General features: G+C 32.5%; 1 protein-coding gene across 1 annotated transcript in view; it reads right to left on the reverse strand.

Moving 5' to 3' along the window:
* LOC126883333 (venom serine protease-like) overlaps nt 1–21,932 on the reverse strand; it is a 134,662-nt gene that overhangs the window by 18,893 nt on the left and 93,837 nt on the right. Inside the window, exons 5-6 of the mRNA XM_050648733.1 lie at nt 20,419–20,617; nt 8,968–9,159 (exon numbers count right to left, since the gene is read on the reverse strand). Of these exons, the coding sequence (XP_050504690.1) occupies nt 8,968–9,159; nt 20,419–20,617 (391 nt within the window). The remainder of the gene's footprint in view (nt 1–8,967; nt 9,160–20,418; nt 20,618–21,932) is intronic.

Consider the following 21,932-nt stretch of genomic DNA (forward strand, 5'->3'; position numbering starts at 1 on the left):
ACAACGCGAACGTTAAGAATATTTGATAATATGAAAATGTGTTAATAAACAGTGCGAAAAAGTAAATCCCATTTAAAATACATTGTTACTTCACGCACACTTTAAACCCTTCACGCACTGCTATCTATAATGACAGTTTTCACAAACTAAAAAAAAACTTATCATTGTTTATATAGGGATAGTTGGTCAGCCCAATAGGGAAATTTGTTTGATTCACATTGAGACAGTCACCAGATGTCCCCACAATTTCTGTCACGGTCGCAACGTCAAAATGCATAGACACCAAGTTGGATACGATCCTATTCATAACACCCCAACTCGCATACATATTAAGAAAAATAAATATATATGGAAGAATATATTTAGAAATTGAATTAATGATGTCATGCTATTATATATTATATAATGTATAGTAGCATGACATCATTAATTTAATTTATAAATATACTCTTCTATATATTTATTTTTCTTAATATGTATGCGAGTTGGGCTGTTATGAATAGGATCGTATCCAACTTGGTGTCTATGCCTGACAGAAATTGTGGGGACATCTGGTGACTGTCTCAATTTGAATCAAACATATTTACCTATTGGGCTGACCAACTATCTCCCTATATAAATAATACTTACATGGTGTATTCCACGAATATACGTCTGTTTTGGAATATCGCGACAACGAATATTTTGGTGTGCAACATAAAAAGTACGAAAGTATTTAGCTCTTATAATTACTCCAATAAACAACAATATAATTTAAAATTGTCTTTCGTTCTTCATATTTTGCACAGTAAAATATTCGTTGTCGCGATAATCCAAAACAGACGTATATTCGTGGAATGGGGTATACATAATATGACATAGAGTAGGTAAAATAATTTTTGAAATTACGAAGTACATAAATTCAACCTCAAACGTTCTTCTGTCATCTCCCTATAAGAATTTTTGGCATGTTTTATTCTAAAACATTGTTTTTTTTTAATTGTTAATGAAGCGCATATGAGAGGACGCGCGATCGGGTATTAACAACTAAAGAACAATGTCGTAAAATGAAATAAGAGCCAATAGCTGATAAAATAAGGTTTGAACTTGAATTTAGACACTTCGTAGTTTCAAAAATGATATTTTTTACTTGTGTTTTTGAACCTTGAAAATTATCATTTTTCGATTTTTTTCAGTTTTAAATTGTTTATAACCCGGAAACGATTAACTTTAGAGGAAAATTACACAAGACTTTTTTGTTCTCAATGAACCAAAGAACCTAAAATAATGTCTACCCGGGCTAAAAAAATTGATTTTTATAATTTGTAAAAATTTTCCTTTTTAGTAAATGTAGGAATAACTCCGAAATTATGGCATTTAGGTATAGGGAATATAACATGAAAAATATTCAGAATTTCTTAAGGAGTTCAAAACGCAACAAATATACGGGGTATTCTATTTGAAATAAAAAAGTTCATTAGATTTCCAGAAAAACGGAAGATTTGACAACAGATTTACCACTATAATATCGGCCGCATTAGAAGACCCTTTACCCACCAAAACCTATAAAAGTCGTTCTGGCGGTTTCCGAGAAATTATCGTATTTCCATATTGTTTCGCTCCCCTGTATAAGTAGTATCATGACAACTTGGAGGTTAGAAAATATTACTTGTCTCATTAGCTTAAAAATAAATACTTACCGAAAGTAATCAAACAAAAGAGCAAAAGTTTAAATAGTATGAAAAACTATTTTAAATCACAACAAATGCGGTAATGTCACTGAAAATAATAAACGTCAAAATGTATTAAAGACATGCCGTATTGTTTATCCTAGTTTAAATTATTATGGTTTAGTGTTATTTAAACAGTGTTTGGTTAGGTTTAGTGTATCCGGTGATATTGGATACTTTTTGCTTATGATGTCCAGTGATTCATCTATAGGAACATTCGTGAAAAGTGAGACAACATCGAAGCTGACTAGCAAATGTCCCGGCTCAAGAGTCACACCTTTTATACGCTCGATGAAGTGGCTCGCGTTCTTGACGTAAGAATCCGCTTCTTCCGCGTATGGTTGCAGCTGTTGGGCCAGAAATTTCGCCAGCGGTTGTAAGGGAGATCCGATGGAACTCACAATTGGTCGCAGTGGTAATCCTGCCTTGTGTACCACCGTTGATCAATATTTCAATCAACGGTACCACGAATCGTTCATCGTCTTTTATGAAGACTTTGAAATTTACATTTTCGCGTCCGCTACGGAAAAGATTTCTTCTGTATACCAGAGAAATCTTTTCGTTTAATTAATATAGATGTCGTACCAAGTGTACTGAAGTCTGGTTATTTTATTATTACCAGAAAGGCCAAAAGCATTTTCTTACACCTCGACCATCCACCTAGATGTTCCTGACGAGAGCTTGACATGAGCTCGAAACACGTCGTGTAGAATATCGGTGGTGGTCGAAGTGAAATAAAATGCAATTGCCGTTTCCTTTCATATCACGGTTCTTCTCCGTTATTGACGAATGTGTAGCGAATAACGTGGCTTTGTAGACAAATCTGTGACACAAAGAGGTGTCTTTTGTCGTTCATCGTCTTTTATGAAGACTTTGAAATTTACATTTTCGCGTCCGCTACGGAAAAGATTTCTTCTGTATACCAGAGAAATCTTTTCGTTTAATTAATATATATGTCGTACCAAGTGTACTGAAGTCTGGTTATTTTATTATTACCAGAAAGGCCAAAAGCATTTTCTTACACCTCGACCATCCACCTAGATGTTCCTGACGAGAGCTTGACATGAGCTCGAAACACGTCGTGTAGAATATCGGTGGTGGTCGAAGTGAAATAAAATGCAATTGCCGTTTCCTTTCATATCACGGTTCTTCTCCGTTATTGACGAATGTGTAGCGAATAACGTGGCTTTGTAGACAAATCTGTGACACAAAGAGGTGTCTTTTGTCGTTCATCGTCTTTTATGAAGACTTTGAAATTTACATTTTCGCGTCCGCTACGGAAAAGATTTCTTCTGTATACCAGAGAAATCTTTTCGTTTAATTAATATAGATGTCGTACCAAGTGTACTGAAGTCTGGTTATTTTATTATTACCAGAAAGGCCAAAAGCATTTTCTTACACCTCGACCATCCACCTAGATGTTCCTGACGAGAGCTTGACATGAGCTCGAAACACGTCGTGTAGAATATCGGTGGTGGTCGAAGTGAAATAAAATGCAATTGCCGTTTCCTTTCATATCACGGTTCTTCTCCGTTAACTTCTCCCAAATAACAAAATAATAACACAAGTGATGGAAACGGAATACTTGGGAGTAAAACTGTCAAGATACGGAAAAGTGGAAGAAGAAGTACAAAAACAAGTAAACATGGCGAACAGAGCAGCAGGATGTCTCAACAACACAATTAAACAGGCATTGAAGTAAAACAGGCATTGAACCTATTTATAAAGTAGGAAAAAGAAGAAGAATAAATTATGTTTTAAAGCACACAAACCAATATTTACTTACCTTCAGAAATACAACGTACCTAATCCTAAAATCACACATAATCAACAGAAACAACACAACTCGAAACGATGCACTTTCACGCATACAGTCGCCTTAAATGTTGAGCATCAACTAGTTTTTTTATGTGTCACTTCATTTATTAACTCCCACATTAGCTCCTAGCACAGTCACTAGTTTCGTAGAAGTGACACTACTGCCATCTAAGGAAAACCAATTGAAGTGAACATGTGTCGTTTCTCCTGTATAGAAAGTAATTTTTTCTACAGCCGTGCCTAAACAAACAGCCACTTTCCCGCACGCATTTTGTTTCCGAAAGTTGCACTTTCCCGCACTAGTGCGGGAAAGTGGAATACCTTGTAATATGGCATTTTAATATATTATAATATATGCAATAAACTAATATTTAGATATTATTTACTAATTTATTTCAAATTTATCATATTGTGTTCATGTTTTAATGAAATTAACGCGAAAATTCTTTGAAATAGAATTATTTTGACATAATATTCATAAGTCAAATCAGTGAACAATCACAATGGTTTTGAATATCGTCGTCATTGAAACCATTATCGTCGTCATAGTAACCAATTTTATTGAAAGTTTGATTTTGACAACCTTGTCAAACAACGTATGAATTTGTGTGTTTTCGCTGCAATTTTTAAAAAATTACATGGATTCATCGGACGAAGAGATCCCGGAAGCTGTCTTGATAGCCGCCGCGGAAGCAAATTTAAATTTGTTGCCTGCCAAATCCAAAGAGAGGTATCAAAAACAATTTGTCCATTTTGTGAACTGGTGCGAATCCATAAAAGTAAGAAGCTATAAAGAGGAAGTATTTTTGGCATATTTTTAGAATTGAGCAAAGTGCTTAAATCAAACACACCTTGGTCACGCTATTCCATGATTAAAAGTTTAATGAAAATAAAGCACAATATTGATATAAGTAAGTTTTATAAACTAACAACTTTTTTGAAAAAACAAAATATTGGTTTTCGAACACAAAAAGCAAAAATTTTTAGTAAAGAAGATAAATATAGCAAAATTTATGTTAGACGCACCAAACGAGATATATCTTATGATAAAAGTAGTTACCATTTTTGGTTTATCTGGGGCTTGTCGTAGAGCCGAACTTACGAAAATCACTCTCGACGTTATTGAAGACAAAGGGAATCTAATAATCGTCAAAATTACGGAATCGAAAAACAACTCTGCGAGATCGTTTGTTGTCTCAGAAGAAATAAACAATGAAATGTTCTTGAAGCTATACAGAAAATACGTTAGTTTACGACCTTCAACCACAAATCATCGGCGTTTGTTTATAAAATACCAGAAAGGAAATTGTACAGTGCAATGTGTAGGAATTAATACATTTGCAAAAATCCCCTCCGAAATTGCAGCCTTTTTGCATCTACCCAATCCTGAACGTTACAGAGGACACAGCAACAGACGCTCATCAGCAAACTTCCTAGCCGATTCTGGAAAAACGATTACAAATATAAAACGTCTAGGAGGTTAGAAAACAACTTCTGTAGCAGAAGGTTATCTAGAACAGGGGTCACCAATTATATTTCCTGAGGGTCCGTTTCGAAAACATATGACACTTCCGGGGTCCGGAGTTAGTCCCGGCGCAAATTGATCCTAAGCGAACACAACCTGGCACCGGCGGGGTGCGTAGAGAGTTCTGCCCATCCTATATCAGTGAATACAGTGCCAGGTCTACACATGCGAACGTTTGTCATCGAAACACAGTTTTCTGGTGTCGTGGGACGCGTGACTCAATTCTCAGATGTGGTTTTGGTTTCGAGATGGATGTAGAGAAGCTAATAGAACTCGTTCGGAATTACCAGTCTGATTTTTGCATGAGAGTTTAATGAAAGGATAACAAATCAATTGGAAGTTCTGTCCGACAAAATACATGGGACGTTTTCGTAGTATGACGTTCCAAATTTTTAACCTGTTCCACAATTAAAACTTCCCCTGTTCCAGTGTTCCCGTACATCAAAGTTTGTCTGACGAGACACCGTTAAGCTATTAACAAATTTTCAGCTTGCTATTAATCAACTTTTTGTTGGTACGCGGGATCCAGGCCTAGAAATACAATGTCACAAATGATGGCGTAATCCCTTTTCTGTAGGTATAAAAATTTTGTAAATATCATTCATTTCTTAAATCTACACAACATTATCATTAAAAATGATTCATTACTAAAAACAGCTAAGCACATCTGTGAATATCGCATATCCTCAAATAAAATGTGTCATCATACCGGGCTTGTTCATGCTTAAAAACAAAATATGTAGACGAGATATAAATATATGTAATAGGTAAGCAGTTTTTGCAACGACAATCAAATCACAATCAGTGTTGTTTATAATAATAGTATCGGCATCGGCTGATAAAATAATTAGTTTTTAGCAAAGTTCGCACCTTTCGGGACACTGACGTACATAAAAGCAAATTTGTTAATTGTTGAGAAAACGTAGGCATTTAAAGTTTTAAAAGGTACAAATGAGATGCAAATTACAAGAGGAAGTAGAAATCTATTGACCACAGTCCTAGTTATTAGGATTTTAGGATTAGAATTTTTCTTAAACATCACCTCAAAGCTTCCTTTTCTTTATTCATTCTTCTCAAGACCTCGACGTTTGTGACTCTCTCCGTCCATGATATTCTCAAGATTCTGCGATACATCCACAGTTCAAATGCCTCTAATTTTTAGGTATCAATCTTTTTCAGCGTCCTTGACTCCATTCCGTAGAACAGCACAGAAAGTACGTAACATCTCATCAGGCGAAGTTTCATTTCAAGGCTCAAATCTTCCACAGAACACTCTCTTCATTTTAGTGAATATGGATCTGGCTTTTTCTATTCTTATTTTGATTTCTGCTGAGCTATCGTTGTCTTCATTTATAAAAGTGCCTAAATATTTGTATTTGCTAACTCGATCGATAATTTCATTGTGTAAATATAAATTTTGGACATTTCGTGTTGATTTCGATATTACCATAAATTTAGTTTTCTTTATGTTCAAAGATAGTCCATATTCTTCGCTGCAGTCGCTGCTATCTTATTCACCAATGTCTGTAGCTCTTCAAGTGTTTCTATCAGAACGGTGTCGTCGGCAAATCTCAGATTGTTTAATCTAACACCATTTATTTTAATACCTATGGATTGCTCAGAGAGTGTTCTATTCATTACGTCTTCGAAATAGAGATTAAACAGGGTTGGTGACAGTATACACCCTTGTCTCACACCTCGCTTTATTTCAATTTCTTCAGTGGTATTATTCTCTACTCTCACTACTGCTTTCTGATTATAGTACATATTGGCTATTAGTCGGATATCTCGTTTATCTAAATTCTTTTCTGCCAAGAGTCTGATTAGATGATCATGCCGCACTTTATCAAAGGCCTTGTTATAATCTACGAAACACATCAGAAACAGATACATCAGTATTTTGTAATCAGTATTTTGTACTCAGTATCTACCACTGAGACCCGGTATCAAAAGTAACCGTTACACGTCCGCACTGATTTTGCCCGTCCCTCTATTCGTTGCAGAGACAGCCAACGGTTGGGTTTTGTTGTGAACAATATGCGGTGCGCTAGAAAAATAACTACACAGGTCACCCGTCCTGCAGGTGCCAGGTTGTGCTCGCTTAGGTTCAATTTGCGCCGGCACTTAACACTACCTGTCTGGTTGTTCCAATTCGGTAAACAAATCAGAAGGGTGCAGTGCGAAATTTTTAGGCAGAAATTGTTTTTAACAGTTTTTTAATAAATCCAAATCGTCACCTTTTTTGCTCCCGAAAATATGTTTTTAGCATTTTTGGGTCATCTTAAACAAAAAAGATTTTCTGTCATTTTTCTCAAAACTTGATAGATGTCAAGTTTTAAGCGATTTATAAACTGAAAAATGCGAAAGTTTGAAAATATTTTCGAAGTTTGAAAATTCATGTATACATTATTATTTTTGCGGTTGTCAAGTGTCTAAACTGAAGTTTAAACATTCAATTTCAAGATTCTGATGAGTTATCGGGGTTTATTTCAATTTCGACCATTTGTTTTTATTGGCGTATTTAATTAGCACATTGGCAATAATTAATTGAATAAATAAATAAATCATTAAGAAAAAAATATGTTAATAATAAATTATAAAATTTTAATAAATGCGAAGTATTTGTGAAGTACGTATAATATGTATAATAAGTGCGACAGAGACGCACATAAATTGCGATGTGCGGCGACTTAAGTCGAGTGGACTCGCATAATTAACAATTAAAAAAACAACGGTTTATATTGAAGTGTCCCGATTACTCGTTAGAATCTTGAAATTGAATTTATAAACTTCAATTTAGACACTTGGCAACCTGAAAACTTTTTCACATTTTTCAGATTTTAAATCGCTTATAACTCGAAAACCATCAACTTTTGAAAAAAATGGCAAGAGACCTTTTTTTTAAATACAATTTTCGGGGCTAAAAGCTAATTTTTAATTTGTATAAAAAGATCGTTTAAGGGGACATTTTTGAACAGGAATCCACAAAAAAAACCGAATCAGAAAATGTGTCATTCTTTACAAAATTAAATTATCAGCGAAAAAAATGACATTTTTTATTATGTACAACCTGTCTGAAGTTTGGAGTGAGTTTGGTGCAACTGATTCTCATTGGGGAGTAGAGATATTTATCTGTTAGCTGGGATCTGTACCGATTTTTAATAAAGTTCATTCTTGATAAAGCGGCTTCGCACACATAAGTTGAGTCAAACATAATATACAATTTCATGGCCAAACATTTTCAAAATTGCCAAACGCTATATTCTGAATATAATGACGGTCCGCACAAAAGTAGCTCACGGTCCGGATGCGGGCCGCGGTCCGCTAATTGGCGACCCCTGATCTAGAAGACTCTGAAAAGCAAAAAAAGATGTGTGTAACAAAATTTTAAGTATCGATTCTTTAGAACCCTCTACATCTACGTCGAGTGATCACAGCGAGCACAGGTCGAGGGAGAATACACAGTGCCAATTCAAGGGTCAGCTTGCATCCGTTATAAATTTGCAGACTGCTACGAACTGCTCATTTATCTTTAATATGACGAAGCAATAAATAGACGTTCTTCTTTTTCCACTAAATATTTTGTTGTATTTACTACTAAATAAAAATTGATATTGTTGATATTGATATTTGTTGTGACTTTTTTCCAAACATACGGCCGTAGAAAAAATATTGTTCCTAACTCATGCGGAAAGTGTCTTCCCCGCACTCGACTGCTTGCCCGAACTCCGCTGTCGCGTCGTTCGGGTCAACGGCAGTCGCGTGCGGGAAAGTATCACTTTCCGCACTAGTTAGGAAAATACCTATTTTGGAATCGGTAATGCAATAATATTAAAAATGAAAAATTACGAGTTGTGTCACTTCTGAAGGGGGGTGGGACATGCTACATTAACAGGTATGTACTGCATTTCTTACCTAATAAAGTAACACTTTGGTAGTTAAAATTATATTGTTCGTATATAAATGGTAAACAAATTGGTCCAACGTCCAAGGAAAACGCTATCAGGTAACGTGATTGCACAATAGCTATGTCGTTGATTTGGGTGTTAGCATCATACTGGGGATGCTTCCAATAATTTGATACTTCGTATTCCTTGGTAGAATCAACTAAAAGGAAATAAATTTATATATTATTATAACAATTATACAGGGTGTAACAAAAATACAGGTCATAAATTAAACCACATATTCTGGGACCAAAAATAGTTCGAACGAACCTAACTTACCTTAGTACAAATATGCACATAAAAAAAGTTACAGCCCTTTGAAGTTACAAAATAAAAATCGATTTTTTCGAATATATCAAAAACTGTTAGAGATTTTTTATTGAAAATAGATATGTGGCATTCTTATGGCAGGGGTATCTTAACGAAAAATTATAGTGAAATTTGTGCACCCCATAAAAATTTTAAGGGGGTATTGTTCCCTTAAACCCCCCAAACTTTTGTGTACGTTCCAATTAAATTATTATTGTCATACCATTAGTTAAATTCAATATTTTTAAAAAAAATTTGGCTCTTGGTATTTTTTCGATAAGGCAGTTTTTATCGAGTTGCGGCTACTTTTTTAATATGTTTACATAAAGATTTTATGGGGGTGTCGTTCCTTTAAACCCCCCAAATGGTTGTGTCCGTTTCAATTAAACTATTACTGTGATACTATTAGTTAAACACAGTGTTTTTAAAAATTTTTGCTTCTTTGTATTTTTTCTACAAGGCACCTTTTATCGAGATGTGGCTTCTTTTTTAATATGGTTCAAAATATACCTAAAAATGTAAATCATAAATAAATTTTCCTATTCCTATATTACTAAGTCTCCATCATCGTACTTAACCATATTATACAAATAGGTGGTGGATTTGACAAATATTCAAAATATCTTAATAAAAACTGACTTTTCGAAAAAGTATTAAGAGGCAAAAAAATTTTTAAAATAATTTGTTTAACTAATAGTACTACAATAATAATTAAATTGGAACGTACACAAAAGTTTGGGGGGGTTTAAAGGAACAAAACCCTCATAAAATTTTTATGGGGTGTCTAAATTTCACTATAATTTTTCCTTAAGATACTAATGCCATAAGAATGCCACATGTCCATTTTCAATAAAAAATCTCTAATCGTTTTCTATATATTCGAAAAAATCGATTTTCATTTTGTAATTTCAAAGGGCTGTAACTTTTTTTATGTGCAAATTTGTACAAAGGTAAGTTAGGTTCAATCGAACTATTTTTGGTCCCAGAATATGTGATTAAATTTATGACATGTATTTTCGTTACATTGTTTTTTTGTATTTCTTGGGTAATTCTAAGCAAAAAATGTCCTTACAAGTTTTTTCGTAGGATGCATAGTTTTCGAGATAAACGCGGTGCAACATTCAAAAAATCGAAAAATTGCAATTTTTTAACGAGAATAACTTTTGATTAAAAAATAAAATAGCAATTCTGCTGACAGCATTTGAAAGTCTAAGTCAAATTATACCGGTTTTAATTATTTGCATTGCTAAAAATTAATTTTTTTATTATTAAACAAAGCTATTTGTTTATAAGCCAAAAAATTGTTTATAATTTTAAAACATTGCTGAGGCCCCTTAAATAATCCGATTTTAATTTTGTAAAGTGTATTAGTAGGCTATTGATTATATTCAAAATAAGATAGCTAAAAGGAACTACAACATTAACGGGGTTTTATTATTTCATATGGTCAATGGACATCTATATATGAAAAAACCGCAGAGTGCTACCATTTAAAGGGGTGCGTTTTTGAGAAATGGGTGAATTAGTCCCTGGGCACAGGTTACGTTAGGGTGAGTTCTATGCACTTTTGGTACAAACATGTCTACATAAAAATTGTTCCTGGTTAAATTTCCTATCTAAATATCACTTTTTAAAGTCAATGATAATTTTTTTTACAAAAATATATTCAAAAGAAAAAGACAAAGGAACCCAAAAGAAAGAAATTTTGTTTTTTGTACCATAACTTTTGTCCACGAGGATATAGGTATAGACATTGCTTCACAGAAAAAAAACCTACATATTTCTTCTTTAAAATGTTGTTTAGTAGAGGTAATTAGGATTTACAGTTTTCGAAATATGATTTTTCAAATTTCGCCACTCATAGCAATTTTGGGGAATTTTCCTTGTTATTTCGCAAATATTGTTCTGTAACTTTTTTCTACGAAGCTTTAGGTATATGCAATGGTACACGTAATAGGAATAGAAATCAATTACCTTTAAAATGGTCTACTGTATAACGTTGTACGACTTTTTTAAAAGAGATTATGGTTTTTCAAGCTTTTATACTTTTAACGATTTTTTATAATATAATATAAAAATATGTATTATATAATATATTATATATTATATAATACCTAATATAAAAAAATATTATTTTTTACATTTTTTACGATTATTTTTGAAATTTCTCATTATAAATTTTTTTTTCTTCTACTACATGAATATACTATATATTGCTCAATAAAGAGGGCTTACTTTCTGTTCTTTAAAATTGTTTATCATCTATATTTAAATATGTAATGGAAACCGAGTGATTCTTTGATATTTTTTTACCTGTATTATTTAAAATTAATTCTTTTACAAAAATTACATAAACATTAGTCTTAGAAAACATCACTTTAGTTAAAATTATTTAAACGTTGATATTTAAAAAATTTTCAAAATCAAAGTCCATCTCTTCGTTAGCATTAGCTTCAATATCTTCCTCTGACACCTCAGTTATCTTAGAGTTCCCACAATTAGTACCCATGCACATGCACCCTTTGCAGAATATTGAACAACTAATTCCTATCTTCCTACAACCGCAGTTTTTTGTACATCCTTTGGTATATTTACATGTTATTTTTTCAAGCAAAACTTGTGGTGCAGGAGCTTTGACAGTAAATATTGGAAGTAATCCATATTTTGAAGTTTGCCCGGCCGAGTCAAGTGGATCCAAAGTATTAGCTATAAAAAATAAGATTGAATCATAACACACAATCACATAAAAAAGTTATAATGAGGAATTTAAAAAATAATCCTAAAATCAAAAATCGTTGCAAGTACTTATTACATTTTGAAAAAGCATATCTTATTCAAAAATAATCCTAAAATTTTTTATAATACACCATTTTAAAGTAAACAGAATAAGCTTTCTTTTTTACTATATAATATATACCTAAATCATCGGCCATCATCATGGTCAGATGGGCCGATGATTTGAAACATGTTATCGGTAACTGGATGCAAGCCGCACAAAATAGAGATAAATGGAAAGAGCTGAGGGAGACCTATGTCCAGCAGTGGACGCGTACGGGTTGATGATGAATATATACATAAATGTATAAAAAAAAGTTATAATGGAAAATTTAAAAAATAATCGTAAAAAATATAAAAACTCGTTAAAAGTATAAAGTCTTGAAAAAGATATCCTCTTTAAAAGAAGTCGTACAACATTATACTGTAGAACATTTTAAAGGTAATTGATTTCTATTCCTCTTACATGTACCATTGCATATGCCTAAAGTTACGTAGAAAAAAGTTACAGAACAATATTTGCGAAATAACAAGGAAAATTCCCCAATATTGCTGTGAGTGGCGAACTTTGAAAAATCATATTTCGAAAACTGTAAATCCTAATGACCTCTACTAAACATCAATTTAAAGAAAAAATATGAAAGTTTTTTTTCTGTGAAGCAATATCTATACCTATATCCTCGTGGACAAAAGTTATGGGACAAAAAACAAAATCTCTTATTTTTGGGTTTCATTGTGCTTCTTCTTTTGAATATATTTTTGTAAAAAAAAGTATCTTTGACTTTAAGAAGTTATATTTAGATAGTAAATTTAACCAGGAACAATTTTTATGTAGACGAGTTTGTAACAAAAGTGCATAGAACTCACCCTAATGTAACCTGTGCCCAGGGACTAATTCACCCATTTCTCAAAAACGCACCCCTTTAAATAGTAGCACTCCGCGGTTTTTTCATATATAGAGATTCATTGACCATATGAAATAATAAAACCTCGTTAACGTTGTAGTTCCTTTCTATAGTACATAATCAATAGCCTATAGATAGGTAGATCACCTACTTATATGTAAAAAAATTAGCCAACTTCTAAATGGTTTACTTTTTGTTCAGAAAGATTTTAAAAAATTTGAACTTTTTTAAAAACATTTACATTGAAAATTTATTATGCAAAATCTATTGGTCGATTTTAATGAAATTTGGTAGACCATTTAAGTAAGCTATAAGAATTTTCTAAGCGAATTACTAAGGTTCTAAGTGCCACCAAAGTGGTTAAGAAACATTGAATAGCAACAGGCGTATTTTGCCCCCTTATTTTGTATTTATTGCTATATTGCAAAAAAGGTAATACCTTAAGACATTTTTGACAAGTCGTATATCATACAAAATTCAATTGTCTTTTTCTATTTTATTTCTCTACGTCTTTGTTCCAAAACGAACCGTTTTAAAGTTATAAGCAAAGAAACCAAAAAAAAATCGATGTTTTACGAAATTTTTAAAGATTTTAATTTTTTTATTAATGTTCCGGGCATATTTGAGAAGGAGCATAAGTCAATTATTATTATTGAAGGTGTCACCTAACTTTATCTGCAAAAATCCGAATGCTACCTCTCACATCCAAAAATATACGTTTTTTTACAGATTAGTCCTGGTCTAGTGTATATACAGTATATTATGGCAAAAACTCGCAAAATGAGTGTGAATATAACGGAGAATATATAAAAAGATGAAAGGCAACCGTATATACGCATTTCAGACCAATTGGTTATCTTCAGTACGGTGTAGTCAAGTTAGCAAAGGAATAGATTAATTTGGGAAAGGATCTTCTCCTTTTTCTACGGCACTACAACCCAAATTGTGCCTTGGCCTCCTTTATTTTTTGCCTTCACCCTTGCTTGTCTGTGGCTGCTCTTCTCCATACACGGACTCCTAAAAGGGCTTGTGCGTCGCTGTTTACTGGATCTTCCAAGCGCTTTCTTGGCTTTCCAACCGGACTCTTTCCCTGCATTCTAGCATTCAGTGCTCTTTTTGGTAGCCTATCCTCTCTCATTCTTATCACATGTCCGGCCCATTGCAATCTTTGTATTCTAATGAAGTCTGACAGGGGGTTTTCTTATCACGTCAGCAGCAATGTTACCATTTTTGGTCATAATGTCGGAAGACCTTGTCTTCTAAGGGCGACAACTAATACAGCCAAGGAGGTAAACTACCGGAGGAAATGGAAAGACAAAACGTTAAAAAATAAAGGACGTTGCTGTTGTTTAGTGAAAATTAGCCCTTCTTTTGAATTGTCCGCATAGTGAAATTATCATTTTCAATTATATTTCGAAGCAATTAAATAAAAAATTTGGAGCACATACGATTTACCCAAATGGGGGTGTTTTAGAATAGATACCACCTGGTCTAACAGGCTAACAGAATAGGAAACTTGCACATAAAAATATTGTTGCATAAAATTGTTAATTAATGTTTAAAAATGTTATATACAAAATATTACATCTTAACAATGAATAGTGTACGTACAGCAACTGATAATAGTTCCGCGCCCAAAATTTCCGTTTCAAACAACTTCAAAAGCGCGAGCTGGGGTCTGACGTCACCAACCACAGTGTTCTCGTTCGCCCGTTCGGTGAGCTATTGCATTTAATGCATTTTGCCATTGTTAAATAGTTGTGCGTGTCGAATAACTGTCTTGTTTTCTCGGTGTTTATATTATTGTATTTAGTGTACTTTATCAAAATGGAATACAAATCTGAGCAATATAAGAACTATATAGTGCCAGAATGCCAAAGAACAACTGTCAGAACATCCAACAAATATTTTTTTACTCTACCAGTAGAACCAAAAACGTCGATTGAAATAGCTAAAGGCACGCAGGCGAGATAAAAAGGATATTTCACAAAGTAGCAAAAGTATTTATGTCTGTGAGGATTTGATGTGAGTATTTATCTAATTAGGTACCTAATACTAATAAGACATTTTCTATTTCAAGAAAAAATATTAGGTAGTTGTCGTTGATGAAATGTGCCTACTTAAACTTGTTTATTTGTTGCATTTGGAACAAGACATGGATAACTACTTATATAAATTCAAGATTATGGGTGGTCTCAAAATTATTAAGTCAGGTGTTTAATTTTAATTTACACACATATTTAATTGTTAACCAGACAGAAAAGGAATTTTTTCTGAGCTTATGAGGGAAGCACATTAAAGGGTTAAACGTCAGCTTCTTGAAGATGCCACTTCCACATATAACTCTGTTCTAGAGGACAATGATGATAAGAGACAGCGTGATCCTAGTTTCACAAACATAGTTCAACCAGGACCTGAATTAAACCTCAAAAACTGAATAATGCATCAACACAGACTCACATCAAAATCAGAAGTAAAGGTATTCAGTGTAAATTTCAAAGGAGTGTTACAGTCGGTTTGTCGCCATTGAAAATACATAATAAGGATGCATGAACTTCACGTATAAAAGACTTGCAAACATTTGAAGATACAAAAAGTGAATCAGAACGTTCTATATTTGAAGATAATAGTGAATACAATGGTAGTGATGACTATTGGTAAAATGAAAGTGATTCTTCTTGTGATGAAGATGCGAAAGAAGAGGAAGCAAAACAATTTAAAATGTTGTCTCTGAAGTGTACAGTGATAAAGTTACAATACAGACCTAGATTGTATACGTTTCAATTAATAGAAATATATTGTAAAACATAAACAATACATATATTTTTAACGCTAAAACGAACAGGACATACATGTATGTCCATTGGAGATGATTTCGGCATAAGCAAAAGCAATACTTCGAGAATATTTGCAAAATCTGTTACATTAATTAGTAAATATTTAAGATCTTGTATTTTTATTCCCCAAGTTGGTCCAGTTAAATTAAACTTACCCTTAACATTTCAATTAAATACGATTAAAATGTACTATACAATCCCCAGAATAGCCTAATCGCTTTCTTTTGAAAAACCCTCGTGAGTAATAGTATCTATAGTAGATACGATGTGAATTGAACCAGAGGACGTTTTGGGGTCCGGTCAGTAATTCTACGGCGAGCATAGAAATAAAGATAAACCATTCATAAGTATTTGCAATTGATCATTCCTTGTAGTAGTCCACATGGACACGGGTGTGGCTTATTACTTTCTAGCGTATCTTATTGGGCAATACTGAAGTGTAATTGGTCAAAGTGTTCGGAAGTGCTTACACTTAAATCATATCGTTATCTGGCCAAAATTCCATCTCATGTTTCAAAGGCGGCAAGCAATATAAACAGTGTCGTCGTCATAGCCTTACAATTATTTATTTTATTTCTATAATAAAATTTTTGTCTCATTTCTTTAGTCCTTAAATTAATAAGCACATTAAATTTAATTTGTATTATATACTTTTAATCATCAATTTTAAATTTTAATAACTGTAATATATGTTTATACAGGATGTCCCATATATTATATAAGATTTCATGACGCGAAATTGCGCAGATTGGATATCGTAATTAATGGAATTTTGTTATAGCAATCATCACAGTGACCAATAAGAATTTTTTGACTGTAATGGTCATCTTCAGTTAGAATGGGCTGAATAAATTTTATTAGTTTGCTATAATATAAGAGGTCATTTGTAACCTGCAAATTATTTTAGATTTGCTTTGTTCATACTATTTCAACCTTTAGTTGTTATATTTAACCGCTGTGTCTAGGTACCTACACGCTAACATGTACGCAAATGAAAAAGTTTGGTACACGCGAATTAACCTTCATCAAGCCAGTGACATCATTATTTAGCGTGCGCAGTGACTGTATATTTTGGTACCTACACGCTATTTTGATATGTTTAGTGTTTGTTTGATAGAAAAATATTTGTTATTAAAGGGTAGGGAAGCAGAACTATTCAGATGTTTCAAACTTAATAATTGTAATAAATCAATGTATGTATATATAAAAGTATATTTTCAGGTTAAGAAAATAAATATCTATTTAGTTGACATGACATGTACAAAATATTGTTAAAATAATCAACTATTGTAAATGGGAAATAAGCCACAATTTAACTAAAAAAATTATTTTATTAACGTTTTGACGTCCAAATCCTATGTCGTTGTCAAAATACAAATATTAGTCAGATTAAATAAACTATTAAAAGAAATTTTTTACTAAGCAACAACAATTTTGTTTAATTTATTAATATTTTGTATTTTGACAACGACATCCGATTTGGACGTCAAAAACTTAATAAAATAATTTTTTAGGTAAATTGTGGCTTATTTCCCATTTAGAATAGTTGATTACAAAAATGTCACAAGGAAATAGCTTCAGAACAAGTTAATTATTATTCTGAAAGCTTTAGGTCTTCCTTTTATTTTAATTTTGGACGGTAATACTGTTTCACTTATAACTAAAAAAATATATATTAATTTATAATCTCTTATCTTTTTATACTGTTTTAAAATTTTGTTAAAACTCATTAAAAGAACTAAATAATTGTCCATACTCCATAGTTAATTTAAAAACAAACACTAAACGAATAAAACATAAGAAATCTCTTTACTAATCAATAGTAAAGTGTAAACACAACGCGATTAAACACATTCTAACACTCTGACTCTCTGATACTCGCGGTATATTCTTACCACAGCATACAGGCGGCTCAAGTTAGCGTGTACGCAAAAACCAGTAACAGTGCACGCTAAATAGTGACGTCACTGACTTAATGACGTTTCGCGTGTACCTAACTTTTTTAGTTGCTTACACGCTAGCGTGTCCCTAGACACAGCGATATCTAACAAGGCGAATCAACAGTACCACTCTGACTCTGAGGTTATGTACAAAAATTCTATCTAAAGTTGATCCCAAACCCCTTTTTTCAGTGAGTCATAGATTATCGAATTCTCCCTAATGAATTACAGTTGTAAGTGACAGAAAAAACAACGTTCCTAATTAGGTGATTATTATGCATTGAACTTAGACAATTATGTATTCGTTGACGGGTATTTGCATATTAAAAAATGACTTATATATGTAAAATTGGTTGGCGATTACAGTACTCTAACGCCCGGTTCCACCAACGTGATCTAAGTAAAATCTTAGGTAAGTTTTTGCTTAGTCAAAAAAAATTTCTTAGTAAAAATTTGCGTTCCACCATACAAGTTTTTACTTAACTTAGCCAAGAAAAAACTTAAGTTATCAGAGATACCAACTTTACAAAATTGTCAAAAATTCTTAACCTTTTGACTCGTTTTTAATGAAAAAAACACCAAAAAAGAAGAAAATTTGTGTCATTTTTGACATTAATGTCATTAGACATAGAAAATGTCATTTCAATATTTATTGTAAATTGTTATTAGGTACCTATATGATTCTTGTCATCTTCTTGTGTATTTTGCGAAATTATTTGCTCATTTAAAATTAATCTAGTTGAGAATCATTAATTAATTTAGCAATAATTTAGTTGCTAGTTTTAAAATATAACGGTTTAAAAATTTAGAGAGAGTTTTAAAAATTAAGGTATGTTAGTTCTGATTTGTCGTATGGAAATACTTTTTTTTTTCTCTGATTCTGGCTTTGGTTTAGAACTAGAACCTTTAGCCACGTAATTGTATAACTTATCAATAAGTCAGGGGAGTAATGTGTAGCGTGTGTGTTGAGTAAGTGTCTTGTTACTTTGCAAAGTCGACGTCATTGTCTTTGCAAAGAGACGCTAATTGTTTCCGAACGTCTGCGGTCCCTCCGGTGAGTACCGATCCCACAAGGACAGAAACTATTTTTCATTTATTAATTTATAATAAATGAAAAATTTCTGCCCCTGATAGGATTCGAACTCCCAATCTTTCGTTTCAAAGGTAGGCGCTCTTACCACTGCGCCACAGAGGGGTTGGAAATACTTTATAAGAATATGAAAAAAAATTAAAAAAAAGAGTAAATTTTCTAATCAAAAAACGGGGAATTGGTTTCCTTAGTGTCCAAATACAAGGACATCATTGAAAATAAAAAAACCAATGGTGTGCATACCAAAGATAAAGAGACTACGTACACTACACTATATTATATTTACTATAAACTATTATATACTACTTTATACTATCTATTACGGTAGAATTTACAAAAAATAGGAATATATAAATCAAAATAAATCGCAAAAATGCGAGGTATCCTAACGTAAAATCAACAGCAGAAATTTAACCTCACTTATTTGTCAATATATGACAGAAGATGAATTTCAATGCATGCGCCAAGTTAAAATTTTTACTTAAGTCGTCATAATAGGTGACTTAAGCTTAAGCAAAAATATTTGTTCTTAAGTAAATATTCTTCGTTGGTGGAACGAAACTGAACGGGACTTAAGTAAAAATTGTTTCTTAAGATCAAATTTTCACTTAAGTCACGTTGGTGGAACTGGACGTAAATAGATAACTAATCAATGATGCGAATAAAGATAATTTGACACAAAAGTAATGGATCATGACAGTATTTTCGCAACATAGACTCATTTGTGTAGGCTCATTTCTTTAGTTCTCAAATTAATAAGCATGGTAAGTTGCATTTGTATTATGTATTTTTAATCATCTTTGGTGTCAATAAAGATAACTTGACACAAAATTAAAGGACCGTGACAGTATTTTCGCAACATAGGCTCATTTGTGTAGGCTCATTTATTTAGTTCTCAAATTAATAAGCATGGTAAATTGCATTTGTATTATGTATTTTTAATCATATTTGGTGTCAATTTCATAAAGAAATGTGAATAATTAACAATATCATTACTGTGTAACAAATTATAGACCATAATTTAAAATAAAAGTTTACTCATTATTTTCTATTGTGCCGCCTATGTTTTACAAAAGACGCCGACACTCGGTGTCGAATTTTGTTTTTATACTTGTCCAACTGACATCGTATAAACATGCGTTTTAAGCACTTTAGAAGATACCAATTTCCAAAGATTTATAAATTTCACTTTTAAACTAAATAAACTGATTGTACAACTATGCAAGAATACAAATAATGTACAGATAATATTGTAATACAATATAGTGATATACAATTCCCGTAATACTCTAATCGCGTTTAACCGGGCTCGACTCGTAGCCCGGTTGTAGTTCGTGACGTCAGACCAATAGAAGGAAGTTCAAGCGCCTTCTAATAAATTTGAATTTTATGGCATTTTCAAAGCCTTGTAATAAGCGCATGGGTTAAAAATATTTGTTTTTTTTTTGCATGCAAGCGATTTAAGATCATGTTACCTTATGTTTTTTTAATATTATTTTACTATTTAAAAATTTATGCAAATTCCCTATTATTTACGCTGATTATTATTATGAAGATTATTACCCTGAGACATATCCCAACCTCCTACGAGGATGCTCATTTTGTCCATTGTAACTATAGTTGGACAGTGAGCTGCAGTCATAACATATCGCTGATTTAAGATAACTGCCCCACATATGACCTCAAGGATAGAGTTATCTAATAAAGCTGCCATTGAAGGGTATTCGTGGACACCAGTATCATCCCCACCGACAATTCTGGTCTAAAAATTACACACATTAGTTTTTAGCGATAGATAGTTTATTTCTCTGAAAAACAATACAGAAAAATGATTAGCAAGAAATATAAGTATAGTATAAGCCATGATACTATAAATAAAGAGATAGTATTTTCCCGTAGCGCAAATACGTCCGAACTCGCGCATTGATGATGTAACTGGAGACCGGAAGTTGAATTTGAATTATTGTTAAAGTTAAATAGGATTTGTATACATTATGTGATGAAATTATTCAATTAGCAAAATAAAATTAAACTTCAATGTATTCGAAAAAAATTTAGTGTCGAGATTCCAGTCAAAATAACTGTCAAAGATAAAATATAAAATACAACCGCGAACAATTCAAAGTAATCGGACATTACGAATGATTACGAACCATTACGAACTTGCCGGTCTCCAGTTACGTCACGACTTCCGGATTGCAATATACTATCTTAGACCGGGCAGTATCGTCCCCCCCCGCTAGCGAAATTATTCCGATTCGATTTTTTTGCACAAACTTACTCAAAAAGATGTCCTTATAACATATTCACAGGGTTCCTGGCGGTGCCGTGGTCGAAATATTGTTTAAACAATTTTTTTTAAACAAATTCACAAAAATAATTTTTTCATTTCGAACAAAATTTTTTAGATAAATTGGCTTATTATGAGCAAAAAAGGTCTCTTGTCATTTTTTTCTAAAATTAATTGTTGTCGAGTTATAGGCGATTAAAAATTTGAAAAATGCGAAAATGGCCATTTTCAAGGCTTAATAACTCGATTAAACATTATTATTATGACATTCAGAAAGTCACCAAATCAAGTTTCAAATCCCTTCTTCAAGGTCCTGAAGAGATTTTTGTCATTATTTTATTAGAAAGCTGTTATTTTTAATTATTAACAATTAGCGCTATAGTCCAGGATGCATCGTCGCCCCCGTTAGTGAAATTATTCTGATTCCATTTTTTTGCAGAAACTTACTCAAAACGAGGTCCTTATAACATATCCACAGGATGCCGGGCAGTGACGTGGTCGAAAAATTGTTTAAGGATTCGAAACTGGTTTCTTAACTAGTAAACAGTGTTTCCGATTAGCTCTTAGTTTTTATCAAAATTAAGGTGGTTTTACTTGTTAGAAAATTATCAAAGTTGGTATAATAGTGTATTATATAGTGCTTAATCCGATTTTGGGATCAAACTGTAAGTTAGATAATCTTTATTACTATTTTTTTAATCAACAAACAGTAAACAACGGTTATAAATACCAGTAACGAGGTAATTAAGTAGCTTAATTACTAATGAACCTGTCCAAGCACAAGGGC

Source organism: Diabrotica virgifera, chromosome 4 (assembly GCF_917563875.1).
Source record: "Diabrotica virgifera virgifera chromosome 4, PGI_DIABVI_V3a".
Taxonomy (NCBI): domain Eukaryota; kingdom Metazoa; phylum Arthropoda; class Insecta; order Coleoptera; family Chrysomelidae; genus Diabrotica; species Diabrotica virgifera.